The sequence below is a fragment of the Acipenser ruthenus genome, chromosome 30, assembly GCF_902713425.1.
Source record: "Acipenser ruthenus chromosome 30, fAciRut3.2 maternal haplotype, whole genome shotgun sequence".
NCBI lineage: Eukaryota > Metazoa > Chordata > Actinopteri > Acipenseriformes > Acipenseridae > Acipenser > Acipenser ruthenus.
The window spans coordinates 9,102,431-9,125,937 of NC_081218.1; the positions used below are offsets into that span (position 1 = coordinate 9,102,431).

General features: G+C 40.3%; 2 protein-coding genes across 4 annotated transcripts in view; one reads left to right on the top strand and one right to left on the bottom strand.

The window, feature by feature from the left end:
• LOC131702802 (SRSF protein kinase 1-like) overlaps positions 1-6,973 on the top strand; it is a 53,756-nt gene extending 46,783 nt beyond the window's left edge. For 2 of the 3 annotated variants that reach the window (XM_059005148.1, XM_059005147.1), the window contains 2 exons: positions 4,613-4,705; positions 5,582-6,973. In XM_059005148.1, the coding sequence (XP_058861131.1) occupies positions 4,613-4,705; positions 5,582-5,766 (278 nt within the window). In that variant the 3' untranslated portion in view covers positions 5,767-6,973. Of the gene's footprint in view, positions 1-4,055; positions 4,241-4,612; positions 4,706-5,581 lie in introns of those variants that run through there. The other variant, XM_059005149.1, reaches the window with a different exon arrangement.
• A 2,641-nt stretch (positions 6,974-9,614) lies between these two features.
• LOC117395905 (LHFPL tetraspan subfamily member 5 protein) lies at positions 9,615-23,166 on the bottom strand. Its single transcript, XM_033994706.3, has 4 exons — positions 22,297-23,166; positions 12,972-13,208; positions 11,830-11,861; positions 9,615-11,508 (listed from the first exon to the last, which is right to left on the bottom strand). Exons 1-3 carry the CDS (start codon positions 22,706-22,708, stop codon positions 11,845-11,847), a joined length of 666 nt encoding a protein of 221 aa, XP_033850597.2. The 5' UTR covers positions 22,709-23,166; the 3' UTR covers positions 9,615-11,508; positions 11,830-11,844.
• Positions 23,167-23,507: the final 341 nt, after the last annotated feature.

Below are 23,507 nucleotides of genomic sequence, written 5' to 3' on the forward strand. Positions count from 1 at the left end.
CACTGTGTCTGTTGCTGCATTCCTCCAGGGCTTTCCCTTTCTGCACAATCTGCTTTATCAGAAACTTCACCTTGGCAGTCAAGTTTCTTTACACTTCACCCAAAGGTAGTTTTAACTGTAGGGAAGGATACACATTTTCTCCCCCTTGAAACAATCATTAATACTTAGCTAGCTGTCGTAGGTTTTGATTTTTGGTCAGGAAGAATGTTACGGTTTTGTTTTGTGAGGAGAGGATATTTTTAACATGATATTTTAAGACAACAATCTTGTGAAATTTGTATACCAGTGTTAGACCAGAAGTAGTACTATGCATAAGAATATGCATCATACACAGAGATATCCTCAAATTCCCTGTTGCTGTGCTGAATTGGCTATTTTAAAACCGCTTCACAGTAGTTGTCAAAGAATGTGTGTAGGCTTTTGTATTTCAGCTGTTCAAAAACAGGAAATAATGTTCTCTTGATTTTAGCGCTGTCCTACAGATCATTTACATTCACGCTATTTTTAAAATGTTGCATTACCTTAGGATGATGGCACATTGCAAAATTGCATTAGTCAAATCTTGGATTTAAAAAATGAAATACTAGCATTTAATACAGTAAGTGCATTGTCTGCAAAACAAAGTCCTCAAATATATTTTGCACTCCATCATTACGTATGTGGGGACTTGCTGAGTCCGCTTAATGTGCTGCTCGCACTCAGCAGAAAACCTCCCGCTCTGATTCTGTTTGTAGATTGCTAAATGCACAGCCAGCAGACACAGGCATCTGAACTGGTTGACGTTTCATTCTTGCAGAGAATGTAGGCATGTTTTTAAATAGAACATGCCTGGACAAATGCAATAAACATACACAATTACTGGCAGTAATTTAATATTTTGATAAACGCTTTTCTGTTTAAGTGATACAATTTAAGTTAAGCTGACACAACAGGTCCACGTGATGTATTGCTGAGGTATGATTCAAGGAAAGGATCGAAGTCAGTTTGGGAGTGTGATTGTGTGACAGTTGTGTATTAGTCCTTTCATTTAACTGAACTGATAGTGTACTTGGTTGGTTATATTGCACACTGTTCAGTGAAAATATTGTTGGTTTAAACGGGTGGAAATAAAACTCCCATTGCATAGCAGTTTAATCCATTCCTGGTTTTACTATGCATTTTAATAGAACTTGTTACCTGTACACTGTCTAATCAAGCTAGTAGTAAAACCTGGAACGGGTGAAACTGCTACACAATAGAAGTGTTATTTCCGGCCCTGGCTTAAACATGCTGGATGAGTAATAACGATTTGCAAATCAGTGTTGCACAGAGCTTGTAAGTGTTATAAAAAAAAAAAAAAGCTACCACAGAATATCTTGAAATGCAATTTAAATATCTATTGAAATATTAAGAGATGGGATTAGGTGACCCAAGTTCATTACCTCTATGTTGGCTTTAAATATTTCATTGCAACACTGATGCTTGTATTTCTGCACTGCTCTTCATTACAATGTCTGATTCCTATCACCTGATGTTTTACATGCCTGCACTACCATTCCTGTGTGTATTTCCCCCATCTCACTACTTGTGTACTGTACGACCAAAAAGATTCACTTGTCCCCCTTGATAAAAAGAACAAGTTGTTTGTCAAAACTCTTCACTACCTCTGTAATCCTGTGTTTCCTACTAAATGCTTCACCTCTCCATTTTAAGTGCTGTATTAAAACACATGCCTCCATTGCACTTTGATAATTTATTTATTTTAGATGGCTAAATCTTTAAATATCTCACTTATTTTTCTATTTGGATTTAAAGGAATGCTTGCTTTCATTATCTTTAGTACCAGTTTCACTCCTCCATTCAGCCACTGGGAAAGTTTTCTGAAACACACGAACCCTTACACTTGAGAGTATGTGTTTGGGATCTCTTCAATCTGCTGCCTCTCTGCTCCTACTATTTCTCTGACCAGCAGAGCGTGGCACGTGCTTGTAGAGGAATCGCCTGCCTCTAGCACAGAAACACTTGAGAACTCACCTGTCTTGGATTATTGAGATGTACCTGTGCTGGCCCTGTGGGCACAAAGTGAATAAATTAAACTCAATTAAACCTCTTTTTAATATATATTATTATCAGTAATACCTCCCCCAGCCCCCCCTGGAAAAAAAACAAAACAGCTTCCATATGTTGCAGAATCTATCAAATGCACAGATTCCAATACATTGTTATATTAACTCTACTGTCCAGGGACCGGTGCCACAAACAGGAAATAATTGTTTTTAAGGGGGAAAAAAAAAAAAATTGCTTAAACGTGTACTGGTAAATTAAAGCCTATACATAATTTATTTACACTTATGTGATATCTGAATTAATATTGAAAAAAACCCTTCCTTTTAAAATTGTGCTATACATATTCACAGGGAGGGGATAAATAAATGTCAGTCGCCGTCTGGAGTGTTCTGTTTGTTATGGATATTTGCTTTTTACTGCCATCAGTAACTCCATCCGCAGTAATTTCAGAATGTTTTCATTTCAAATGGTGAAGGATTGAACTTGTGTTTTTGTGGTATGGCAATTTTGTTTGGCATAGTTATTTACATACCACAGTTCTCTTCCAGTTCATCAAAATACTTCCAAACGTGGCTTCGCTTCTTTTGTTATATATTGAGTAAAATGGCATCTCTAAACGAACGTCAGAAAAAAACACTTGTTATTAACTTTCTTACCACGTGGACTGGATACCATACCACGCCTACCACAGCATGAACACACAGTGTACCAATGAAGCGCCAGATCGACTGAGAATAAAACCTGCCCCAGTGTCAATCTTTCTGTTGCACCAATTAGAAAAGCTACTTGGAGGCAATGCCAAACCCCTTCTTTTTTAGAATATCCGCCCTTGCTCTGGCACCACAGCAGTCGGATACGTGACGGACTGACTGTATATGATAATAAATTACTAAAATTAATACATTAAATGTGTTTTGGTGGAGTTTGTCACGTGACCGGTTATACGTCTAGCATATTATTCAACATTTGACCACTTTAGAGTTTATACATTTTAAACGTTTTAAAATTCCCATCCCTGTTGGATTGTACAGCAACAATCTGAAAAGTGTGCACTTCACACAAGTCAGGGACTCAAAGCTATATGGACTTCTGCTTCACAGTGATGGGTGGGGGAGTTAAGAGGTACTAAAAGCCACTGGAAGTTAGAACGTTTGCAAGCTCTCCTTTAACCCATCCTCCACTTCCTCCTTTGCAAGGGTCAAGGTGTGGTGCTGCGTCACTGTGTGGCCTCCAGAAGGATCAAGGTCAGGTCAATAAGCTAGCTGTGTTAAGGTAGCAGTCAGTGTTCAGGAATGGTGCAGTAGGAGTGAGAGGGAGCGTGGGCAGACTCCTCCCTCGTTCATCTCATGAAGCTGCAGATCTCACCATAGCCATTTGGCTGCCAGGCCTTCCACTGCCTCACTTCAGCGAGGAGCTAAATTTCACCAGCATAGGCTTCCTCTTCTCTTTTTAAAATAAATAAATAATAAATTAGAATTCTGGGTGGGCAGCCCAAGGACCATCTAAGGTATTTGGAGCTTTACCAGCCTGTCCATTTTCACTAGTTAGACCATTTTAATAAATGTTTGCTGGAGGTCTATAATTCAGGTGTGTCTGCCAATGGCATTGTGTTGATCTTGATAAAGTAATCTAATGTCACATTTGTGTAGATCTTATTTAGAAGCCTGACTCTCTACACTTGATGGTGTCTATACAACCAGTGAGACAGCTTTTCATTTTTCATGGACCCATGCATCGTAGCTCCCCATCTGGGCTGTCTGTTTCTCTTGTCCTTGCATGAACAGCAATATACTACCCATGCATTTGGCATGTTGGACTATGCTCACAAAATAAATAACTGATTTTTTAAGAATTGTGTATTTTGTTTGGATATCACTTTAGTCAAAGTACTTTTTTCCCTTTTTTTTCTCTTTTTTTCCGCCTCGCTTTTAAATTGTCATCATCTTGCATTCTCCCATTTACTTACCTTGATACCCTGGCCATCTCTCTTTCTCCCTCTTCTCCTTTAGACCACCTTGCTCTCATTGTAGAGCTCCTAGGCAAAATCCCACGCCACTATGCTCTCTGTGGGAAATACTCACAGGAATACTTCAGTCGCAGAGGTACTACCCTCTTCCCTTTGTGCAGCTGTGGGGGCTGCAAACACAAGCAGTGCAAAGCAAGAGCCTTGTGTCCATAACTTCTGTCGGCACACTTTTTTTTTTTTTTTTTTTTTTTAATTAATTCCATTTAAAATATGAGAAATAAATCATGATGATGGTCCTGTCAGAGGATTCAACTCCAGGATCTAAAGACTCAAAGAAAAGTTACAAACCCACCCATAGCTTAAAGACTCCAATTATAAAATCAACCTGTAACTAATGAAACGTCTAGTACGGTAGACGGATGTTACTTGCATGTCCATCAAGCTTCTGTAGTTTTACACAAGTACTGCCCTGTTTCAAGCTGCTTGTGTCTGTGCCCCATTGCTGGTTATTGTACATGGATTTGTTGTTGATAAAATGGTTGCATGTTTGTTTTTTTCCCCCTCTCCCACCCTTTTTTTGGAAACCTTTTAAACACGCAGATCACATTGCATTGATGATTGAACTGCTGGGGAAAATACCTCGCAAGCTCATAACGGGAGGAAAGTACTCCAAGGAGTTTTTCACCAAGAAAGGTAAAGGATTGTAACTGGCAGGAGTTTTTATTCTTCTTACCTTGACAGTGCAAGAAGGGTGTGCAAGAGATAGACAAGGTACAGTACAGTTGTAAGCAACATTTCAAGTCTGCCATGCTGAGGTTAGAATGGTCTGCAGCTGTTTGGAAGCTCTGAATTCAGCGCAATTGCACTCACAGCTTTGTATTGTAGCCAAAACCACAGGGTTGCTTTTTTTTAACAAAGATCTACATTGCCTTCTAAAAAAAAAAAAAAAAAAAAAAAAAAAATTTAACTGCAAGTTTTAAATACATATTTTGTATTAAATGCATAAGTTGCTTATACAGATGTACTATTCAGTCACCACACTATTATTATTTATTTCTTAGCAGACACCCTTATCCAATTGTTACAAGATATCACAATTGTTACAAGATATCACATTATTTTTACATACAATTACCCATTTATACAGTTGGGTTTTTACTGGAGCAATCTAGGTAAAGTACCTTGCTCAAGGGTACAGCAGTAGTGTCCTTTACCTGGGATTGAACCCACGACCCTCTGGTCCAGAGGTCCAGAGCCCTAACCACTGCACTGCCACTATCTGCATAGCAGCACAGAGTAATTGCAGTACAGCGCTCCTTCCTTACTTCTCCATCTCACTCGCATTACAGAAACGTGAGTTAGTGAAGGGGCCAAGTACAGGGAGATGTAGGTCTCTACTGTCAACATGGCCTAACCTTGACTTGGATAGAGAATTATTGAATGAGAACTATCAAGCGCTGTATAGCATTAGTGGCAGATCTATTGCTTTTTTTATTTGTGTATAATTTGTATCTGAGGAGCGCTGGGAACTCCTCCTCGCCAGTCCTAATGCTTCATCTTGCTGTCCAGGTGATTTGAGGCACATCACCAAGCTGAAGCCCTGGGGCCTGCTGGAGGTCCTGGTTGAGAAGTACGAGTGGCAGCGGGACGAAGCGCAGACCTTTGCGGACTTCCTGCTGCCGATGCTGGAGCTGATCCCGGAGAAGAGGGCCACGGCAGCAGAGTGCCTCCGACACCCCTGGATCAACTCCTAACGACCTGCAGCACCGCTCCGGACACAGCCCTGCCGCGCCATCGCTGATCACAGTGCGGCAGCTGTGTGTGTGGGGGTTGGGGTGGGGGGCTAGAGATGACACAATATGATGAATACTCCATTCTAGCTGATTTTGTTTTTTGTACGGTTTTTACCTGATAGTACTGGAGAGTGTGAATCCCGTTTTCTACTGAAGTCCTGTGAGATGTGTTTTAACTAACTTGTGACGGGTCATTTGAGGATTAGGGTGAGGGGTACTGCTTTGACTTTTTTTTTTTCTTTTAATAAAAGTGCTTGTTCTTTTTAAAGCATTTTTGCTAATGCAGCCAAACTAGGATTAGAGAGAGAGAAAAAAATGAACTACTGAATCTGCTCTGCTCCTCCTGTAACTGTGGGAGGAATGCGTGGCAGTTTTGTTTTTCTATTCGTTCTGAAAATCTGGGGACTGAACCCTTTTGTGGCTGCTGTTCAAGGTGCCTCTCGTTCTTTTGTATGGTGGAGGGGGAGGAAGGTCTGTTGTGGGATCTGCAGGATGGCAAGAAAAGGTGATTTCTTAGTTGGGTTTTGCTGTAATGCATATTGTGACATCTCTAGCAGAGATCACTGACCTGTTTGTTGACCGTTACATTCTGCAGTAGTATTTCTAATTATCGCATTCACAGATTCATGCAAACACATTTCTTCCCTGTGTGCGAGTATACACTTTGACTAAGAACTTCTACATACCGCTATAGAAACCGATGTTAAGATGGTGCTGAGAGAGGGGGTGCGAAGGAAAAAATGAAGACTTTATACTCGTACCAAAGAGTTGGCCTTGTTCTGTATATTACAGTTATGTACAGTAAAGAATTCCAGATATTGGTATGTGTTATCTAAGAAATGAGTGGAGTAGTACTTAGGATGTTTTAAATAACATGGAAGCTGTTCTCTGTGTAGTCTGCTTTTTAACATTGTTTTCATACTGACCATGCTTCTCTTGTAGCTTTAAAACAAGAAGGAAAGAGAAAAGACTGGAACGCTGTTGTCGTTATTGCTTGAACTCTCAATAGCCCAACTGTAAGAGAGCACTTTCTTTTGTTTTTTTAAAGGAACCTTTTCAGCACTCTTGTCTTCAGCAGTTTTCTTTTCATGCTCTTGACCGTGACTGCTAAACTAAATAAAATGAATCGACTTTTCCTTAGTTCCCAATAAAGAGGATTTTGAAACAATTGGCTGTGGTATGGTCCAGGCTTTTATTTACCTCTTCACAGAACCATTTTCATCTCTGATGGTCCCCTCTTTATGAACCATGTTTGCATAAATGTTAAACTATCTTTTAAATATTTATTTTTGTTTAAATGTGTATAGGGTTAGTTTAAATCTTTATAAAGACCAAAATCTTGGTTTACACTGGGGCAGAAAAATGTAATTCCTGTCTCTTCATTAATATAATAATGTGGTGATGTAAGAGATTCATTAATTGTTAATGACCAGAGAATTCATTTTGATATGATGGGTATCTTGGTTTAGCGGTGTCATAGGGGAGCTTTGTGTGCTTGTTTTTCAGTTATAGAAATGCACGCTCTGCCATTGAAGGTTACCGTCCTTTGTGTCAATGACCTTGCGAGAATTAGACATGCTTCAGTTCTCTAGACACAAACACAGCCTGCTTGGTGAAGACATTAAGAACGCACATTTCAATTGACCAGATGAAGAGCCCAATAGTCTGATATCCGGGAGTGCTTATTCCGTGTGTCGGAATTCCTGAGCCTCACCTTTCTGTCTTTTTTTTAAAAGATCAAATGTTCAGTATGACCTGGGAGACGAGCAGTGGAAGCTCGTGCTGTCAGCTTGCAGCGCAGTGTTAGTGTTGGTAAGGATGCTGGATTAACAGAGAAGGGCATGCAGTCCCTGATCTCTGGTGTAGTAATAGGGTCCTTCATGTCAGAGCACTGTTACTCATGTTTTCCGCTCTTGTTCTTTGTTTAACCCCTGTACATTTAAACTACATGATCTGAAATTGTCTAAACTAACTACCATACATGTCGGTCAGTTTTTCAGCGGTTTGAACACCGTGATCTGGCAATGGAGATGCTGGTGGTGATGATCCTTTTTACCTGGGTCACCCCAGATCAAATGAACCAAATTATTCACTTCAGTGATCATACATGTCATGTGTGATGCAGGAAAAGGGTTTGCGGGTAGATGCAAAAGAACAGTCAAACTTCTTTTTAATTTATTTCAATAATATGGAAACATGCTTTTATTATGCTAAACATCCATGTGTTTCTAAATGGTATACAACATGCCACAGTTTAATGAAAAACATCTTCACAAATAGAACAAGCAAAACTTATTTGACATTAATACAGTTCAATATTGTGCTTTATTTACACACATTATATATATATATATATATATATATATATACACACACATACACACACACACACACACACACACTGCTGTGCAAAAGTCTTAGACATGATGCATTTTTCTACTCTGATGCATTATGAGCATCAACAATTTATTCAAAGCCTTAACTAGTGTTTTCTACTATTATAACTGTTATAACAACCTTGACTTGCATAAAGAACGAAAAATATTGCGTGAAGTAGCTCGCATCACTCGATTTTCAAGGTGCGGTATCCGAAGCATAAGCAACAAGTACAGAGAAACATCTGTAATTGACAAACCCAGGACTGGAAGACCCAAAAACCTGTCTAACAAGGATGAGCAATACTTGAAGATAATATTCTTAACGAATAGAAAGGAGAGAAGAGTTGAATTGACAACAGAACTGGCAGAAGGCATAGATGTCGTTGTCCGTCCATCGACAGTCCAAAGCATCTTTGATCACTGTTCCATAGTCCAATGTCTGTGTTCTTGTGCCTATTTTAGCCTTTTAGTCTTGTTCCCCTTTCTTAACAGAGGTATTCTTACTGCAACACATCCTTTAAGACCAGATTTCAAAAGTCACCTTCGTACTGTTGATTTGATGGACAACACCTGTGCCTTCTGCCAGTTCTGTTGTCAATTTAACACTTGTCTTCTTTCTATTCCTTAACTATATTAATTGTCTTCCAGTCCTGGGTTTGTCAATTACAGATTATGTTTTTCTGAACATGTTAATTCATGTGTAGGACTTCTGCACAGCAGTGTGTGTGTATGTGTACATATCTATCTATCTATCTATCTCTATCTATCTATCTATCTATCTATCTATCTATCTATCTATCTATCTATCTATCTATCTATCTATCTATCTATATATATATAGATGGATAGATACATATATATATAGATGAATAGATACATAGTAGCGAAACAACCTTTGTCACAAATTCAAAATGTGGTCCCGTTTTCAACACTCATACTGTAAATGTAAATACGGCCAAGAAAACCAAATTTGACTTCGCTCTGGTAAAATTTGATCTAAATCTTATTGGTAGTGAAACAACACGGCTGTGAATGTATGGGCTGAGCTCGCTGCTGTGGAAGCTACTCTCTCCTTGCTTGCTGTCTCCTAGCAACAGTGCTGCAGGGGCGGAACCTTTTTACAATTCTGATAAGACAGGAACTGTGGATCGGGTTTACTGCTTGCTTAATAAAAAGCTACATTTCTTTTATCAACGTGACTTGGCTTTTCTTTATAGACCCGGTAGGTGGCGACTTTTTAAAGATTACAACAGTACTATTCTGAATTCAACATTTGTTATTGAGAGATATGTTGAACAACATATCTCATCCTATTATTTTAAATCAAAGGAATATATATATATATATATATATATATATATATATATATATATATATATATATATATATATATATATATATATATATATTCCTTTGATTTATATATATATATAATATATATACACACACACTGAGCATCAAAATAAACTTATCACTATTATAACACATTTATTTTTGTAAATAAATAAGGTATATAAATGATGGGCATTGATGAAATGTTTTGGGTTTCTTAATCACTCGATCATTCACCCTTGACCATGACACGCTTGAGTGACTATGACTGAAGCATATGCACTTAATCACCTAATTAGTGATCCAGTTGATTGGACACTGGATATGGAGTGATTGCAGCTGTTGAATTGCAAGCTTGAATAAAAGCAATAAAGAAAATCACAGAAAAAAAAAAACAATCTTGCCATGTCTGTCAAGAGAGCAGCGCCTTCGTACAATTGGCGTGATCATTTTGCATCTTGATGTCAGTTGTTAATTGGCACAATAAAGTCACCGCACCTGCTCTAAAACAGTTATTTTTTCGATCACATCTAGTGAATTTTATCCAAATATAAGTGATACATTTCTTTTGTTCTCATAATGCGCGGCAGCATGTATGTTGTTATATATAGAGAGATAGATCACACACTATATATAACCTGCATAAACCATAAATCTCTTCTCGATTATTCATTATTCATCAAGCATGCAGTGGCCCTGGCAAATGTTATTATTATTATTATTTATTTCTTAGCTGACGCCCTTAGCCAGGGCGACTTACAATTGTTACAAGATATCACATTATTTACATACAATTACCCATTTGTACAGTTGGGTTTTTACTGGAGCAATCTAGGTAAAGTACCTTGCTCGAGGGTACATCAGTAGTGTCCCCACCGGGGATTGAACCCACGACCTTCCGGTCAAGAGTCCAGAGCCCTAACCACTACTCCACACTGCTGCCCTATAATAAAGCCACATCAATCTGTTAGTGTCTGCAAATCTGAAACCCGCAGCAGCAGGAGTGTAACATTATGAATGTCACATTCAAGCTGTTTTAACTCAAACAAAACAACAATTGAAATGAGCTGGTTTTGTTATACTGGAATGCTTCCCAAGAAAACGGTGGAGAGCTGGTATTTTGACCTTGGCTCATGAGCCGCGTGTTGTATTTCAATGGTAAATTAAACAGGGCACTTCATAGCTGATCCAGCTCCTTTTACACTTCCCTGAAATACTGCTAATCACCGCTGCTTTAACACTGAGCCTGAACCCTACCTCGTCTCCTGAACGGGTCGGGCAATGGATTGAATAAACCTGCTGTGTTGCCTATACATATTCACTAAGAGAACACTTTAGGGTTTGGACATATATTTAGCAGGCAAGTTAAGAAATATTTACAATTCAGAAATACAAGCGTCAACCCGACTTGCAAGGAACTTGATAAAAACTGGAATGAGATGACTTGCACACAGCTTTTATTATTATTATTTATTTATTTCTTAGCAGACGCCCTTATCCAGGGCGACTTACAATCGTAAGCAAAAACATTTCAACGATTACACTCACTTTTTAAGCTGTGAACGATGTAATTCTCTTCAGTGTTTATCCACATTTTAGAACCAGTATGCATGTTTGTAATCTTCAAAAAGAGCAAGCGGTGTGCTGTAACCAAGTCAAAATAACATCATTTCAATCCTGCCACAGAACACCAGGTGGTGCTGTTGAGCTTGAAACACCCTTTGTACATAACAAATAAACACACACACACATATGTTTACATTCCTTCTGCAATTGATATTAAGGTCATTTTAACTGAGCAGGTGTCAGACCTACATTTTTTATTCTCAAACTTGTCTGACTCGTTCAAAATATTCAGTTTGGAACAGGACACACTCGCCTCCCGATTTACAATGAGGCAAGGAGCACCAGTTTGGTCCCTGGGCCAGTGAAGGGGATCTGTGGTGGAAGAGCAGCCTACTGGAAGATATTCAGACCCAATTCACTGGTAATCCTGAAATCAAATGAGCACACGAAGGTGGAAATGCAGTTCGTCAGCCCTCTCTACACAGTGTGTTTTATTGCAGAGCTTTTTAACATTGTATTTACAGTGCATCACCCTATGCCAATGCCCTGCACTACAGTATTCACTGCAGCTTGTGTCTGACAGCCTTTCAGCTTCCACACACACCTGGCTGTCGTAAGCCCTCGTGTGAGGAAGAGAGACGTTTTAAACTTTGTTTGAGTAAAGTCTTTGTAAAAAAAAAAAAAATATATATATATATATATATATATATATATATATATATATATATATATATATTACTGTACTTACCATAGCAACTGGGTTCTAGGCATGAGCCCCTTCTGCAAAACATAAATGAATCCCAAAATATTAGTGATACATACAGTATGCTTAACTGACAGGTTTGTTGTTATTAAATAGAAAATGTGATTTTTAATTAAGAAACTACCATACTTTACCAGCTAGGACGGTACAAAGCCTAAAATACGTTAAAATATTAATAAAATAAAAACTTTTTTGACCTTGCAGAAAATGACACGTGCACCGCATACCGACGAATGCATGCCACTGACTGCACTTGTGTTTCAGTGTAGTGATACACTTCTCCACTAGATGGAGTCTAACCAGCTTTATGCCCGAATAAAGTCAGGACTGAAGCTCGTCAAGGGGAGGGGAGCTTGTTTTTTAAATAAAGATGTTCCAGTATTTTTGTCCCCATGTTGTTAAACTTTGAATAAAGACCTTGCTGTATAACACTGCAGCTGGCTTGTTTATCTTTGACAGGTCTACATACTAAGCGCTTGTAAAATGTTTAAACACATTTTTAATCCTTATAATTTTTAAAGACCACACCTTTTCAGTATATACATGACCCTCCATCATCCTGAATTCCCATTTAGAAATGTGCGGCTTTACATGCATAAACCTGTGCAAACGAACCTGGGGAACGCAGTGAATTGAGGGGAGTCTGTCTCCAGTAGTAATGATTAATATAAGGGCTCACAGTCTGTGATTCCCAGATATATCCAAAGGTTTTTGAACGTTTCCTTTGAGATACAGAATGCAGAGGTTTTATAATTTAATGTATTTTTTATCCAAAAGGTCTTTTGAAGTCGGCACACTGGCTCATTAGACACATGAAAATATTTTTCAAAAGCAGTCACGTTGTTTTATGAATGCAAGTGTGAATGCAAGTTATCATGTTGCACTGCAGCCCGTGTTCAATGCCCATTCTGTAACACTGGTTAGCTGACTTGTAGCTGCTTTGTTAAATATGACACGATCACAATACTGCAGTTGTATGATGCACTGCTGTTAAGGATTCTGACCCCTGCTGGTGAGATGAGGTTAAATGCTTTATAACCTCACCAGCAGCTGAGCCTGGCTGTTTTATACTGTGGACAGGATGCTACCTTGCCTCTTTAGAGAAACCCGTACTGTGATGCCATTACCTTTATTCTCCACCTTGAAGTCCTCTGGCAGGAGGTTGTCCTGCCGGTTTCCCAGCACGAAGGCCAGGAAGGAGAGGATGAGTGCATCCAGGATGGCGATGATGGTCAAGATGTACGCCCAGCGCACGGTGCAGGCTCCCAGGGTGTACTTGTCAGTCTTGTCCCCGCACATCCGCTTCACCTCGTCCGAGTCCCAGCCGTCCGGGTAGATCAGACACCCGATCACCAGCCCCGCCGCTTTTATAGAAAGCAACATGTTTGTAGTTAGAATCTATGTAAGGGTAATGACCTGTGTTGGAACATTGCTGACACAAAGATAAACTAAGCTGCAAAAGCAAGGTTTAGCTTCACACACAAGACAGGGATTTGAGAGGGCATTCAAGAACATAAGAGTGTTCAGTGCCCTCCTAACTAATTACTGCTTCATTTCTGCAAATAACTGGGTGCCTCATTAATGATAAGCTGTGACTATGATTATTGGAATCAATAAAGGAGACTTGTTCAATTGTGTTTAAATCCTTGTTGTGTGCACTCCTTCACACACAAATACATACATCAGTTAGTTTCCTTACAGTCAGCATTCACAATCCCCAGGTACAGCCGAGGGCATGTTATGGATAAATCTAACCCACAGTTTCAAACTTGGCAGAGACACAAATGGAGTTAAAAGGGTCAGTGCAGAAGGTAGAGAGCCCCTTTTCTAACGCAGTAATGTATGCACCAAGTACTTTACTGTCTAAGTAGCCCAAAGACCTTACATGCATTGTTAATGGCCTTTTACTTCAGACAGAGCCTAATTGAAGTAAAGTAAGTCTGGCTTTAATAATGAAGTGGTTCATATCTTATTGTCTAATGCATTGTAGCTGTCTACAGTCTGACTCCTAGAATATGTATTAGTGGGCAGTCAGGGTGCAGTCGTGTCCCGTGGCAGGAATGACCCAACTTTTCTCTTCTTTCCTGCAGTGTGCTTGTTTAGTCATGATGTGATGTACAGTAAATGTTCATTAGCTCTTTGTAAGCCAGCTGACTAACAAGCACACTGTTTGACATTATAGCTGCAGCCAATCGCAATACTGCAATGCCATCTGCTACAGAGTGATCTGGAGACAAAGCTGGCTGCGGTAAAGCCTGAAAGACGTGCTGTAATATGTGCATTCAAATTCTCGTCACCACTCAGAACAGTGCGGCTTTACAGTTTCTTCTGCTCCTGTCGCTTGTAGCTGGAGACATTTGAAGAGGCTTTCAGGTCAATAATGAATGGGGTTTATCTTCTCCAATTGCTTTCAGACAAACTAATTCATCTTGCATTAGGCCCCTGTTGCCTGGCAACAGCTTTCAGGAGCAAGTGATCTTCAATGTAATTAGTGGGGCCTGAAAGAGCACTCCTTGATTGGTTGGGAGGATGTCTGTCTCCACTGTGCTGCACATTATTGTGCATGATTTACAGGTGAACACAGTGCAGGTACAATAAGCACTAAAAAGACAGCGAGAGAGACGTACACACTGCTCTGAGAACTGTGCAGGTGTCTCTGGTTTCCGGATCATGGTTTAATGCTTATTTGAGCAGGTGGCTGTTTTCTCATGGTCTAACGGAATTGTTTTAAAAGTATTTAAAAGAAGTGTTGCCCTAGAATACTCTATAATGGAGCACTGCACTCAGACCCAGATGAGTGCAGGCAAAGTGAACTGCTCAGGTTAGAGAGATCTCAGCGATTTCATGTCAGAATGGAATGGGAAGTGACGATGGCGACGGTGGTGCTGTCTGGTTCTCTCTCTCTGCTAATCCTCCTTCTGCACTGGGTGCCAAGTGGGACCCAGTTCCACGTCCATTAATGATGGCAACCCTCCTGGAGGCACCACTGTAATCCAATTCGGTGCCATCTGTCAGTCGTTTGGCAGCAGCAGCCTCTCAGACGAGATCATTTGGTTATTAGTATTTGATTAGGCTGTGACTGCAAACATGATGTGGCACAAATTGAAAATCCCCCTTTACCATGTGTGACTCTCATTGTTTTCTCTTGCTGATCTCTGTATGCTTATTATTCCTCTGAGTGCAATATGCTCAGAGTTTAACAGTCTTTTAATTAACACACTGTTGTGAATTATTTTTTCTTCTACAGAGGCGTTGAAAGTGCTTCACTGACTTAGTATGCAAATGTGTCCATCCCAGTGCTAAGAAGAAAACTCATTTTTAAACGAGGGTCGTTAAAGATCTTTTACAGGCCCCTTTCTGGATCTGTAACATAAGTATTTTTTTTTCCTTGCTGTACGTTTAGCAATCTGGTAAATGCCTTGTGAAAAAAAAAGCTACATCACAATCTGGTTTAATCAAACACAAATCTGTTTTTGACATAAAATGCAGCATAAATCGATTGCCTTCTGTTTAATGCATTAGATCCGGATTTATAGCTTGGAATTGATTCCGGCAGCAATAAGCATAGCACTTACTGGACTCAATAATGGGCTTTTAATGTGAAAAGCTGAGTTTTCTTGAACAACGCCAACAGAATAATGACTGCAACACATTGCATGGAACTGGACTGTTGTTACTCTGCTTTGTGAGTAATTACAGTAAAATAACAAAAGAACTATGTCAAAACTTTCATTAAAAAACTTTCATTTTAAAGCACTGGTAAAATCTCGCTTCTCTCTCTTCATTTTAGAGATATGGAGTTGCTGTGTTATATTATATTATGCCATGAGAAAGAGCTACCAGTAATCCTGAGGAAAAATCATTTGCAACAGTAATAAGTGAACAAACAGTTGTGTTGGAAAGCTGCTGAGCATGTCTTTAAAGCAGGTGCCCTTGAACCTTTTCCCTGGTGCCCTGTCCTACACAATCTGCAGGCATTACTGAAAGCTCCTGTGCTCTCATTAATAGCGTCTCCAGAGCGTCTCAGGCTCATTGCACACTCGGATGAAGAGAGACGATGAGCACGGGAGCGGAGGGTAAAGAGGCTTTTATACCAGTGCGGACTGCTCCATTAGTCTGCTCTGAAGGAGATCTGACCTGAAACAGATCAGCCTCTGTCTGTTAGTGCTAACTATCTGAGCCTCCATCTGCAAATAAAACAACTTGGACGCATTGGGCCGAGACCGATTGACTGCCTGCTCAGTAACGCTCATTGGACTGCTGCCGTATGGCACAACCATTTCAATATATATTTGAAATAGGCACTCGCAATTCAAATCAGAGTTTAAAGTTTTGCCTAGGCTGATGTGATTCCATAAAGTCTGCTTGCAGCACGGATGGAGAGAACGCCCAGCTAGTTAACGGTGCCTCCTGTCAAACTGAACATTCAGCTCTTCAAAGAATGCTGCTGCTACCTCCGGCAGCTGTCTCTAGGAGTTTTATGGAGCTTAGTTGCAGGAGAATAATTTGCAGCCCTTTAGGAAGTTGTGCTCTCTTGGAAGCGCAGACACAGGAAAACCAATATCCTATTAGGATTTCTGCCATTCCCAGCACTGGCTCGAGGATGGTCAGAGTTGATCATACTGAAACAGCTCAGGCTGGTTTGAGGGTTGGTTATGCTGGTGCTAGGAAAAGGCCAAGTCACTTTGACAGTAATTGAATGGGCCCCTGTCTCCAGTGACCTGCATGCTAATAACTTCCTGTACACTTTGACCCCTCTTTGTCACCTCTGTGCTGCCTGCTGGAGTGCAGGTGGGATTTGCAGCTGTATTCTGAGGAGTAAGAGCATCTCTATTGGGATTAGTATGCAGCCAAGCAGCAAAACCTTTCATTTATTAGTGTGCTTCACTTTTATTACTCCAGACCATAAAACCTGCATCTTCTGTAACATTAAACACGCAATTCATCACAGTACTATGAAAAAAGTGAAGAACGGGGGCACAGAGAAGGAGTCATTTAACTGCTCACTTTTCTTCTTTTTTAGTACTGCTAAAATGGTTCTGCATTAAATAATATGAACTGTTTTTAGGAATATAAAATGCAGGCAGGCAAACAACCAGTTGATCAGTGACGGGACTTTCAACAAGGCGGTGAGCTCTCTGCTTAAATATTTAATCAAATGTTGCGCAGCAGATGAGAGTAAACAAAGCCTGTGTTTCTGGGAAGCCTGGCCCCTTGGTGATATCAGATTGCTAACAGTACCTGCACCCAATTGAGGGAGGCTTGGTTTGAGAGGGATTGTAATGGAGCTCAAATATTTATACAGACTGGCCTGCCAGCTGACATCTCTTTACAGGGCTGTTTTGATCGCAAAAAAAAAAAAAACCAACACATGTTACAACAGCAATGTTAACCCAACAGTTACATTCAAATGAATCAAGCAGAAGATTAAAAACTAAAGTGGTGACAAAATCCTCCTGATGCACAACAGGGATGTGTCCTGTCAAAACTCATCACATATTTCAGTGACATTATAGCAGCTGCTATATTCAGTACCAGTCAAAACGAAAAACAGTGAATTATAGATGAATTATTGAGGGGACTTGTTGGATTAAATGACTCACTGCAGAAGTATTTTATTTTATTTTTTTTTATATAAATTTAGTTGTTGCCAATTATTTTTTATTATTTTCTCCCAATTTGGAATGGCCAATTATTTTTTAGGCTCAGCTCACCGCTACCACCCCTGTGCTGACTCGGGATGGCGAAGACGAACACATGCTGTCCTCTGAAGCGTGTGCCATCAGCCGACCGCTTTTTTTCACACTGCGGACTCACCATGCAGCCACCCAAGAGCTACATCGTCGGAGGACAACGCAGCTCTGGGCAGCTTACAGGCAAGCCCGCAGGCGCCCAGCCAGACTACAGGGGTCGTGGTGAGCTGCGGACACCCTGACTGACCTTATCCTCCCTCCCCCCGGGCAGCGCTCGGCCAATTGAGCGCTGCCCACTGGAAGCTCCCGTCCTCAGATGGCAAAGGAATAGCCTGGACTCAAACTCGCGATGTCCAGACTATAGGGCACATCCTGCACTCCACGTGGAGCGCATTTACTGGATGCGCTACTCGGGAGCCCCTCACTGCGGAAGTATTAAACGGTGAAATAAGAGTTCATACTGTAAAGAGAATGTGTATCCCTAACTATCTTTATTGATTAGTCACAAAGGCAGGAAGGTGATGTGATAAATCAATCCGTTCCAATCCTGCCAAGAGAAGAGAGAAACGATTGCTTTACAAAGTCACCCTGACACAGCTGAGCCTGGCTAGCACAGTAACGTTACCTCTCTGCCTGTTTGTCTGAGCCTGTCTGACTAACTCTTCTTATGAGGCTAAGCAGCTGTGGAATGAATAACAGGATATGCAAATATGGGAAAAACAAATATATATACTTTCCATTCTAAAACACATTAGCACAGTCTTTGCTATTTGTATTAAAGAAGCTGATAGGGAGGGCAGTAAAGCACAGTGTTTGGCAGCAGATCTTTCTTTGTAAGGGCAGGGAATGCCACTCCCCATTAGAGAGGTCAGCAGCTCTGATAAAGAGCAATGCCGCTCCCCGTTAGAGAGGTCAGCAGCTCTGATAAAGAGCAACGCCGCTCCCCATTAGAGAGGTCAGCAGCTCTGATAAAGAGCAATGCCGCTCCCCGTTAGAGAGGTCAGCAGCTCTGATAAAGAGCAATGCCGCTCCCCGTTAGAGAGGTCAGCAGCTCTGATAAAGAGCAACGCCGCTCCCCGTTAGAGAGGTCAGCAGCTCTGATAAAGAGTAATGCCGCTCCCCATTAGAGAGGTCACCTAGTCTCTGTAAGGAGACTTGGGTGTGTGAACTATGCATCAGGTGCAGAGTCACTTACAACTACGTCTCACCTGAAAGATGGAGCACAAGGAGGTTAAGTGATTTGCTCAGGGTCACACAATCAGTCAGTGGCTGAGGTGGGATTTGAACCAGGGACCTCCTAGTTACAAGCTCTTTTCTTTAACCACTGGACCACACAGCCCTTTTCTTTAACCACTGGACCACACAGCCAAGTATTGCCATGTCGGTGCTGGTATTTAGTGTTTCTTAGCTAATTTCGCTATGATAACTGTGCTTAACAATGTCGGATGGCAAAACATTAAAAAGAAATCTATGTAACTTCCAGAACCACATTTAAAACAGGTGAGAATAAAGGATATTTAACTGTTAACATATGTCAATGTATTTCTCAAGAAACAAACCATAACCTTCCTGTGTTTTTGTGTAGTAGTTTGGACCAATCCACGTTGTGTATGCCACTTATTTAAATTTAATTAAACCAAAGAACTCGTACTCTAACTCTGTATTTTAAGTGCCGATGTCTTCTCTGCCATGTTCTTTTTTATTTTTATTCGCTATGTCCTTTTGTAACTGTGTTACTGCAACAGAACAGGCAAGTGAGGCACGGTCATTTCCTGTACTAGTAGGCTCTTAGTACTGTATTTGGAATTTGTGATTTTAGTAATGGCTTCAAGTAGAAGTCACATTTGATGTTTTCGATAAGAATTCAAGAAATGACGTTCACCATTAATGAAGGCAAATTAACAAGGTAAGCTTACGTCTATTGTAATGGATGTATAACTGTGTTTCTTGCCACGGCATGACAAACTGCCTTTTTCATTTTGAGCCTCTAATAGTAAATAGTTTTCCCATTGACCATTGTTGATCTTTACATTGATTTGAAAGTTTGTAATTGACCACAAGGGAATGGGGGAGTTCCAAAATACGTGTTCTGCATCTTTGCTAATTCTACATTGTTGCTATTTGTTAAGTTTAACAAGCCGTGTGTATCCAGACAGAATATCTGTAGGTCTATTTTGCAAAATCATCCTCCTTACAGTGAGAGGAAAGCCACCAGTTTTCATTAAAGAATGCAGAGCTACAAAATATCTGAGCTTGATTTAATCCAGCCCACGCTTTAAAGACAGGTAGAGAGACCAGAAATACATGTAAATCTACCAACCCTATATTAATAAGTAACAGTTGCTACCAAATGCCCCTTGAAGTGCACTGCTTTCGTACTAGCCTTTAAAATTGTTGTTTCCCGATGCATCTACAGAATGAATCTAGTGATTGTGGTATAGAAGGCAGAACTGTCCCGATTCGCAGGTGTCTGCAGCATGTTTTCAAGTCTTGTCTGTGTTACAGTAGAGACCAGCACAATGTATAATGTTTATGTGCTTGATGATTTGAATGCTTTACTTCCTATAGTTAACTATGTTATGTACAGTTATGGATAGGTTGATGTTTTATTTCCGACATGACACAGCTGTCTCGTTCTGGTTCTGTTTTTAAAAGTATGTTCGAATTCAAAATGTAAGCTTTTAGGATATTGTTTTTATATATACAGTGCCGTGAAAAAGTATTTGCCCCCTGTCTGTTTTTCTGCATTTTTGCACATTTTTCACATTGTATTTGGTCAGATTTTTTTGTGGGTTGTAGTAGTATATAGAGGGAGTCTCAGAGAAACAATGACAGCAACATTTGGTGCTTCTTTCATTTGTTTGGTGTGCAAGGTAATCAAACATGCAATCTTCAAGTGTGAAAAAGTTATTGCCCCCCCCCCCCTAGTTAACTCAACCCAATTAAAGGGATAATTAGGGTCAGCTGTTTGAGTATTTGAGTACCAGACCTGATTTGAGCCAGCCCTGCACAATATAAATCTGACTAACTTTGACCCTTACCATCAGTGAAGTTGTCAGCACACAGGTTCTAGAAGCACATCATGCCATGAACAAAAGAAATTCCTGAAGACCTCCGGAAAAATGTTGTTGATGCCTATCAGTCTGAAAAGGGTTACAAAGCCATTTCTAAGGCTCTGGGGCTCCACCGAACCACAGTCAGAGCCATATTGTCCAAATGGAGAAAGTTTGGGACAGTAGTGAATCTTCCCAGGAGTGGCCGTCCTGCCAAAATCTCTCCAAGACCAAGGCGTAAAATCGTCCAGGAAGTCACAAAGGACCCTAGAACAACATCCAGGGATCTGCAGGCCTCTCTCGCCTCGGCTAAGGTCAGTGTTCATGACTCCACCATCAGAAAGACACTGGGCAAAAATGGGATTCATGGCGGAGTAGCAAGGAGGAAACCATTGCTCACTAAGAAGAACATGAATGCTCGACTCAAGTTTGCCAAAAAGCACCTGGATGATCCTCAAGAGTTCTGGAACAATGTTCTATGGACAGATGAGTCAAAAGTGGAACTTTTTGGCCGACATGGGCCCAGTTATGTCTGGCGAAAACCAAACACTGCATTCCACAGTAAGAACCTCATACCAACGGTCAAGCATGGTGGTGGTAGTGTCATGGTCATGGTAATGTCAAACTCCATTGAGATGTTGTGGCAGGACATGAAATGAGCAGTTCATGCTTGAAAACCCACAAATGTCACTGAGTTGAAGCAGTTCTGCATGGAGGAGTGGGCCAAAATTCCTCCACGGCGCTGTGAGAGACTAATCAATAAGTACAGGAAGCGTTTGGTTGCAGTTATTGCTGCTAAAGGTGGCGTAACCAGTTATTGAGTCTAAGGGGGTGATTACTTTTTCACATGGGGGCAGGGTGTTGCATAACTTTCTTTAATAAATAAATGAAATATGTATCAAATATTTGTGTTATTTGTTCACTCAGGGTCCCTTTTATCTAATATTAGGTTTTGGTTGAAGATCTGATAACATTCAGTGTCAAAAATATGCAAAAATGCAGATAATCACACAGGGGGCAAATACTTTTTCACGGCACTGAAGTTGTTGCAAGTATTTAAATGCTTGTCGTTTTTGAATAGGCTACATAATAATTGCTAGTAGTATAGACTGCAATGGCATTTATACAACTGTTCAGTTTGTGAATAGACCTATTAAACTTGTCGAAAAGAATGAAAGCAGTTTAGTGCCGAAGATTATAATGTATTTTATTTGTATTTTACTATTTTTAAAAGACATCTAAAGACAGCACAAAGTAGGTTATGTGTTTAGTATGTCATTGCATTTTATTTATGTAACATCTGATTTGCAATGATAATACGTTGTCTTGTTGCTTTGAATCTTACATTGAATGTATAGACTCGTGTTTCTCATTTATTCACTTCGTGCCGCTGTGTCTTATTCCTTATGAAACTCACTTGGTCTGTGCACATTTTGATGGTGAAATCCACCAAAAATCACGATGCTGTATATATTTAAATATTGCCCGAAGGTGCCTTCCCCATCCCTTTCATTTTCAGCCCCCCACCCCCACCCCCCGGTTTGAAATTCTTTCCCGCGTCTCTGTCTACCAATACGATTCACCACTGCTGAGAAGCGATGAACTGCAGTATATGAATCCAGAAACTCGCATTGATAGTTGAATGGGACGTTAACATATGTTTTTTTTCATTTGTAATGCAACCAGATAAAGACATCCATACTCACCCGAGGCCAGCTGCATCCAGGCGCAGATTTTGTAAACTGTGGCGGAGTTACAGAAGAAGAAGAGCCCGAAGCACACAATACAGCCCACGATCAGGAGCATGGCGATCCCCACGAAGAACATAGCGGTCCTGAACGCGCTAGAGGGAATCGTGGCAAAGTCCAGCGGGCTTCCTTTGCACGTCAGCTCCGAGGTCAGGGCATTGCCGATACAGTAGTGAAACAGACCAAAGTAGCCCGCCTGAGCCGTGTTCACGCTGTCCCCTATCCAGTATGGCTGTATGAAGCAGACCACTGTTATGATGCCAAAGCATACGGTGAAAATCGCCCAAAGGACGCCTATCGCCCGGGCGTTTCTCACGTAGTTCGTGTGGTAGATTTTGGCCGCTTCGCGGGCCGGTAGCATCTTGTCCATCGTGAAAAATAATAACAATACTACACTAGCAGTAAGCAGCACAATTACAGTTCGCCGTTTTCTCCACTATGAAATGTTATTAGTTTCCCCTTTCCATTTCAAAACGCCGCTGTACGTGTCCTCTTCTGAACCATGTGTACGTCTCCACTGATTCGATGTTTTTGATACAATAATTCTTCCTTTGTATGCTTTTCTTCGCCTCAGTTTAACACATCGTTTATCTCCACAAGCTCACTAAATAGTCAAATCTCATGCAGCTTTGTCTTCGTCTTGATTCGACTGTAAAACTCACGTTATGAACTCTAAACGAGCTGTTATCACACCATTTAGTGTCTGGTAATCGCTCTCTATAATAATTGACCATTTGTTGCTAGCGCGCTTCCTCACTCTCGGTTTGTTTCTGAGCGCTGCTAAAGATTCAGGACCCCGGACAGCTCCGCGTGCTTAATGACGTTTTCCTGACGCATTTGCTTTTCATTTTCCTAAATATAAAAATGCATGACACTGTAGAAGCTGGTGGTGAAATGTTCATGAAAGCACTGCTGTCTGACTGTCTGGATCCCCTTACACAGTCAGTATAAAATATCTAATCACCTTGGCGATTCAGTAGTCTCTGTAAGTCGCTTTGGATAAAAGCGTCTTCTATTATTATTATTATTATTATTATTATTATTATTATTATTATTATTATTATTATTATTATTATTATTATTATTATATTAATAATAATAATAATAATAATAATAATAATAATAATAATAATAATAATAATAATAATAATAACTGAGTTAGCTGTATT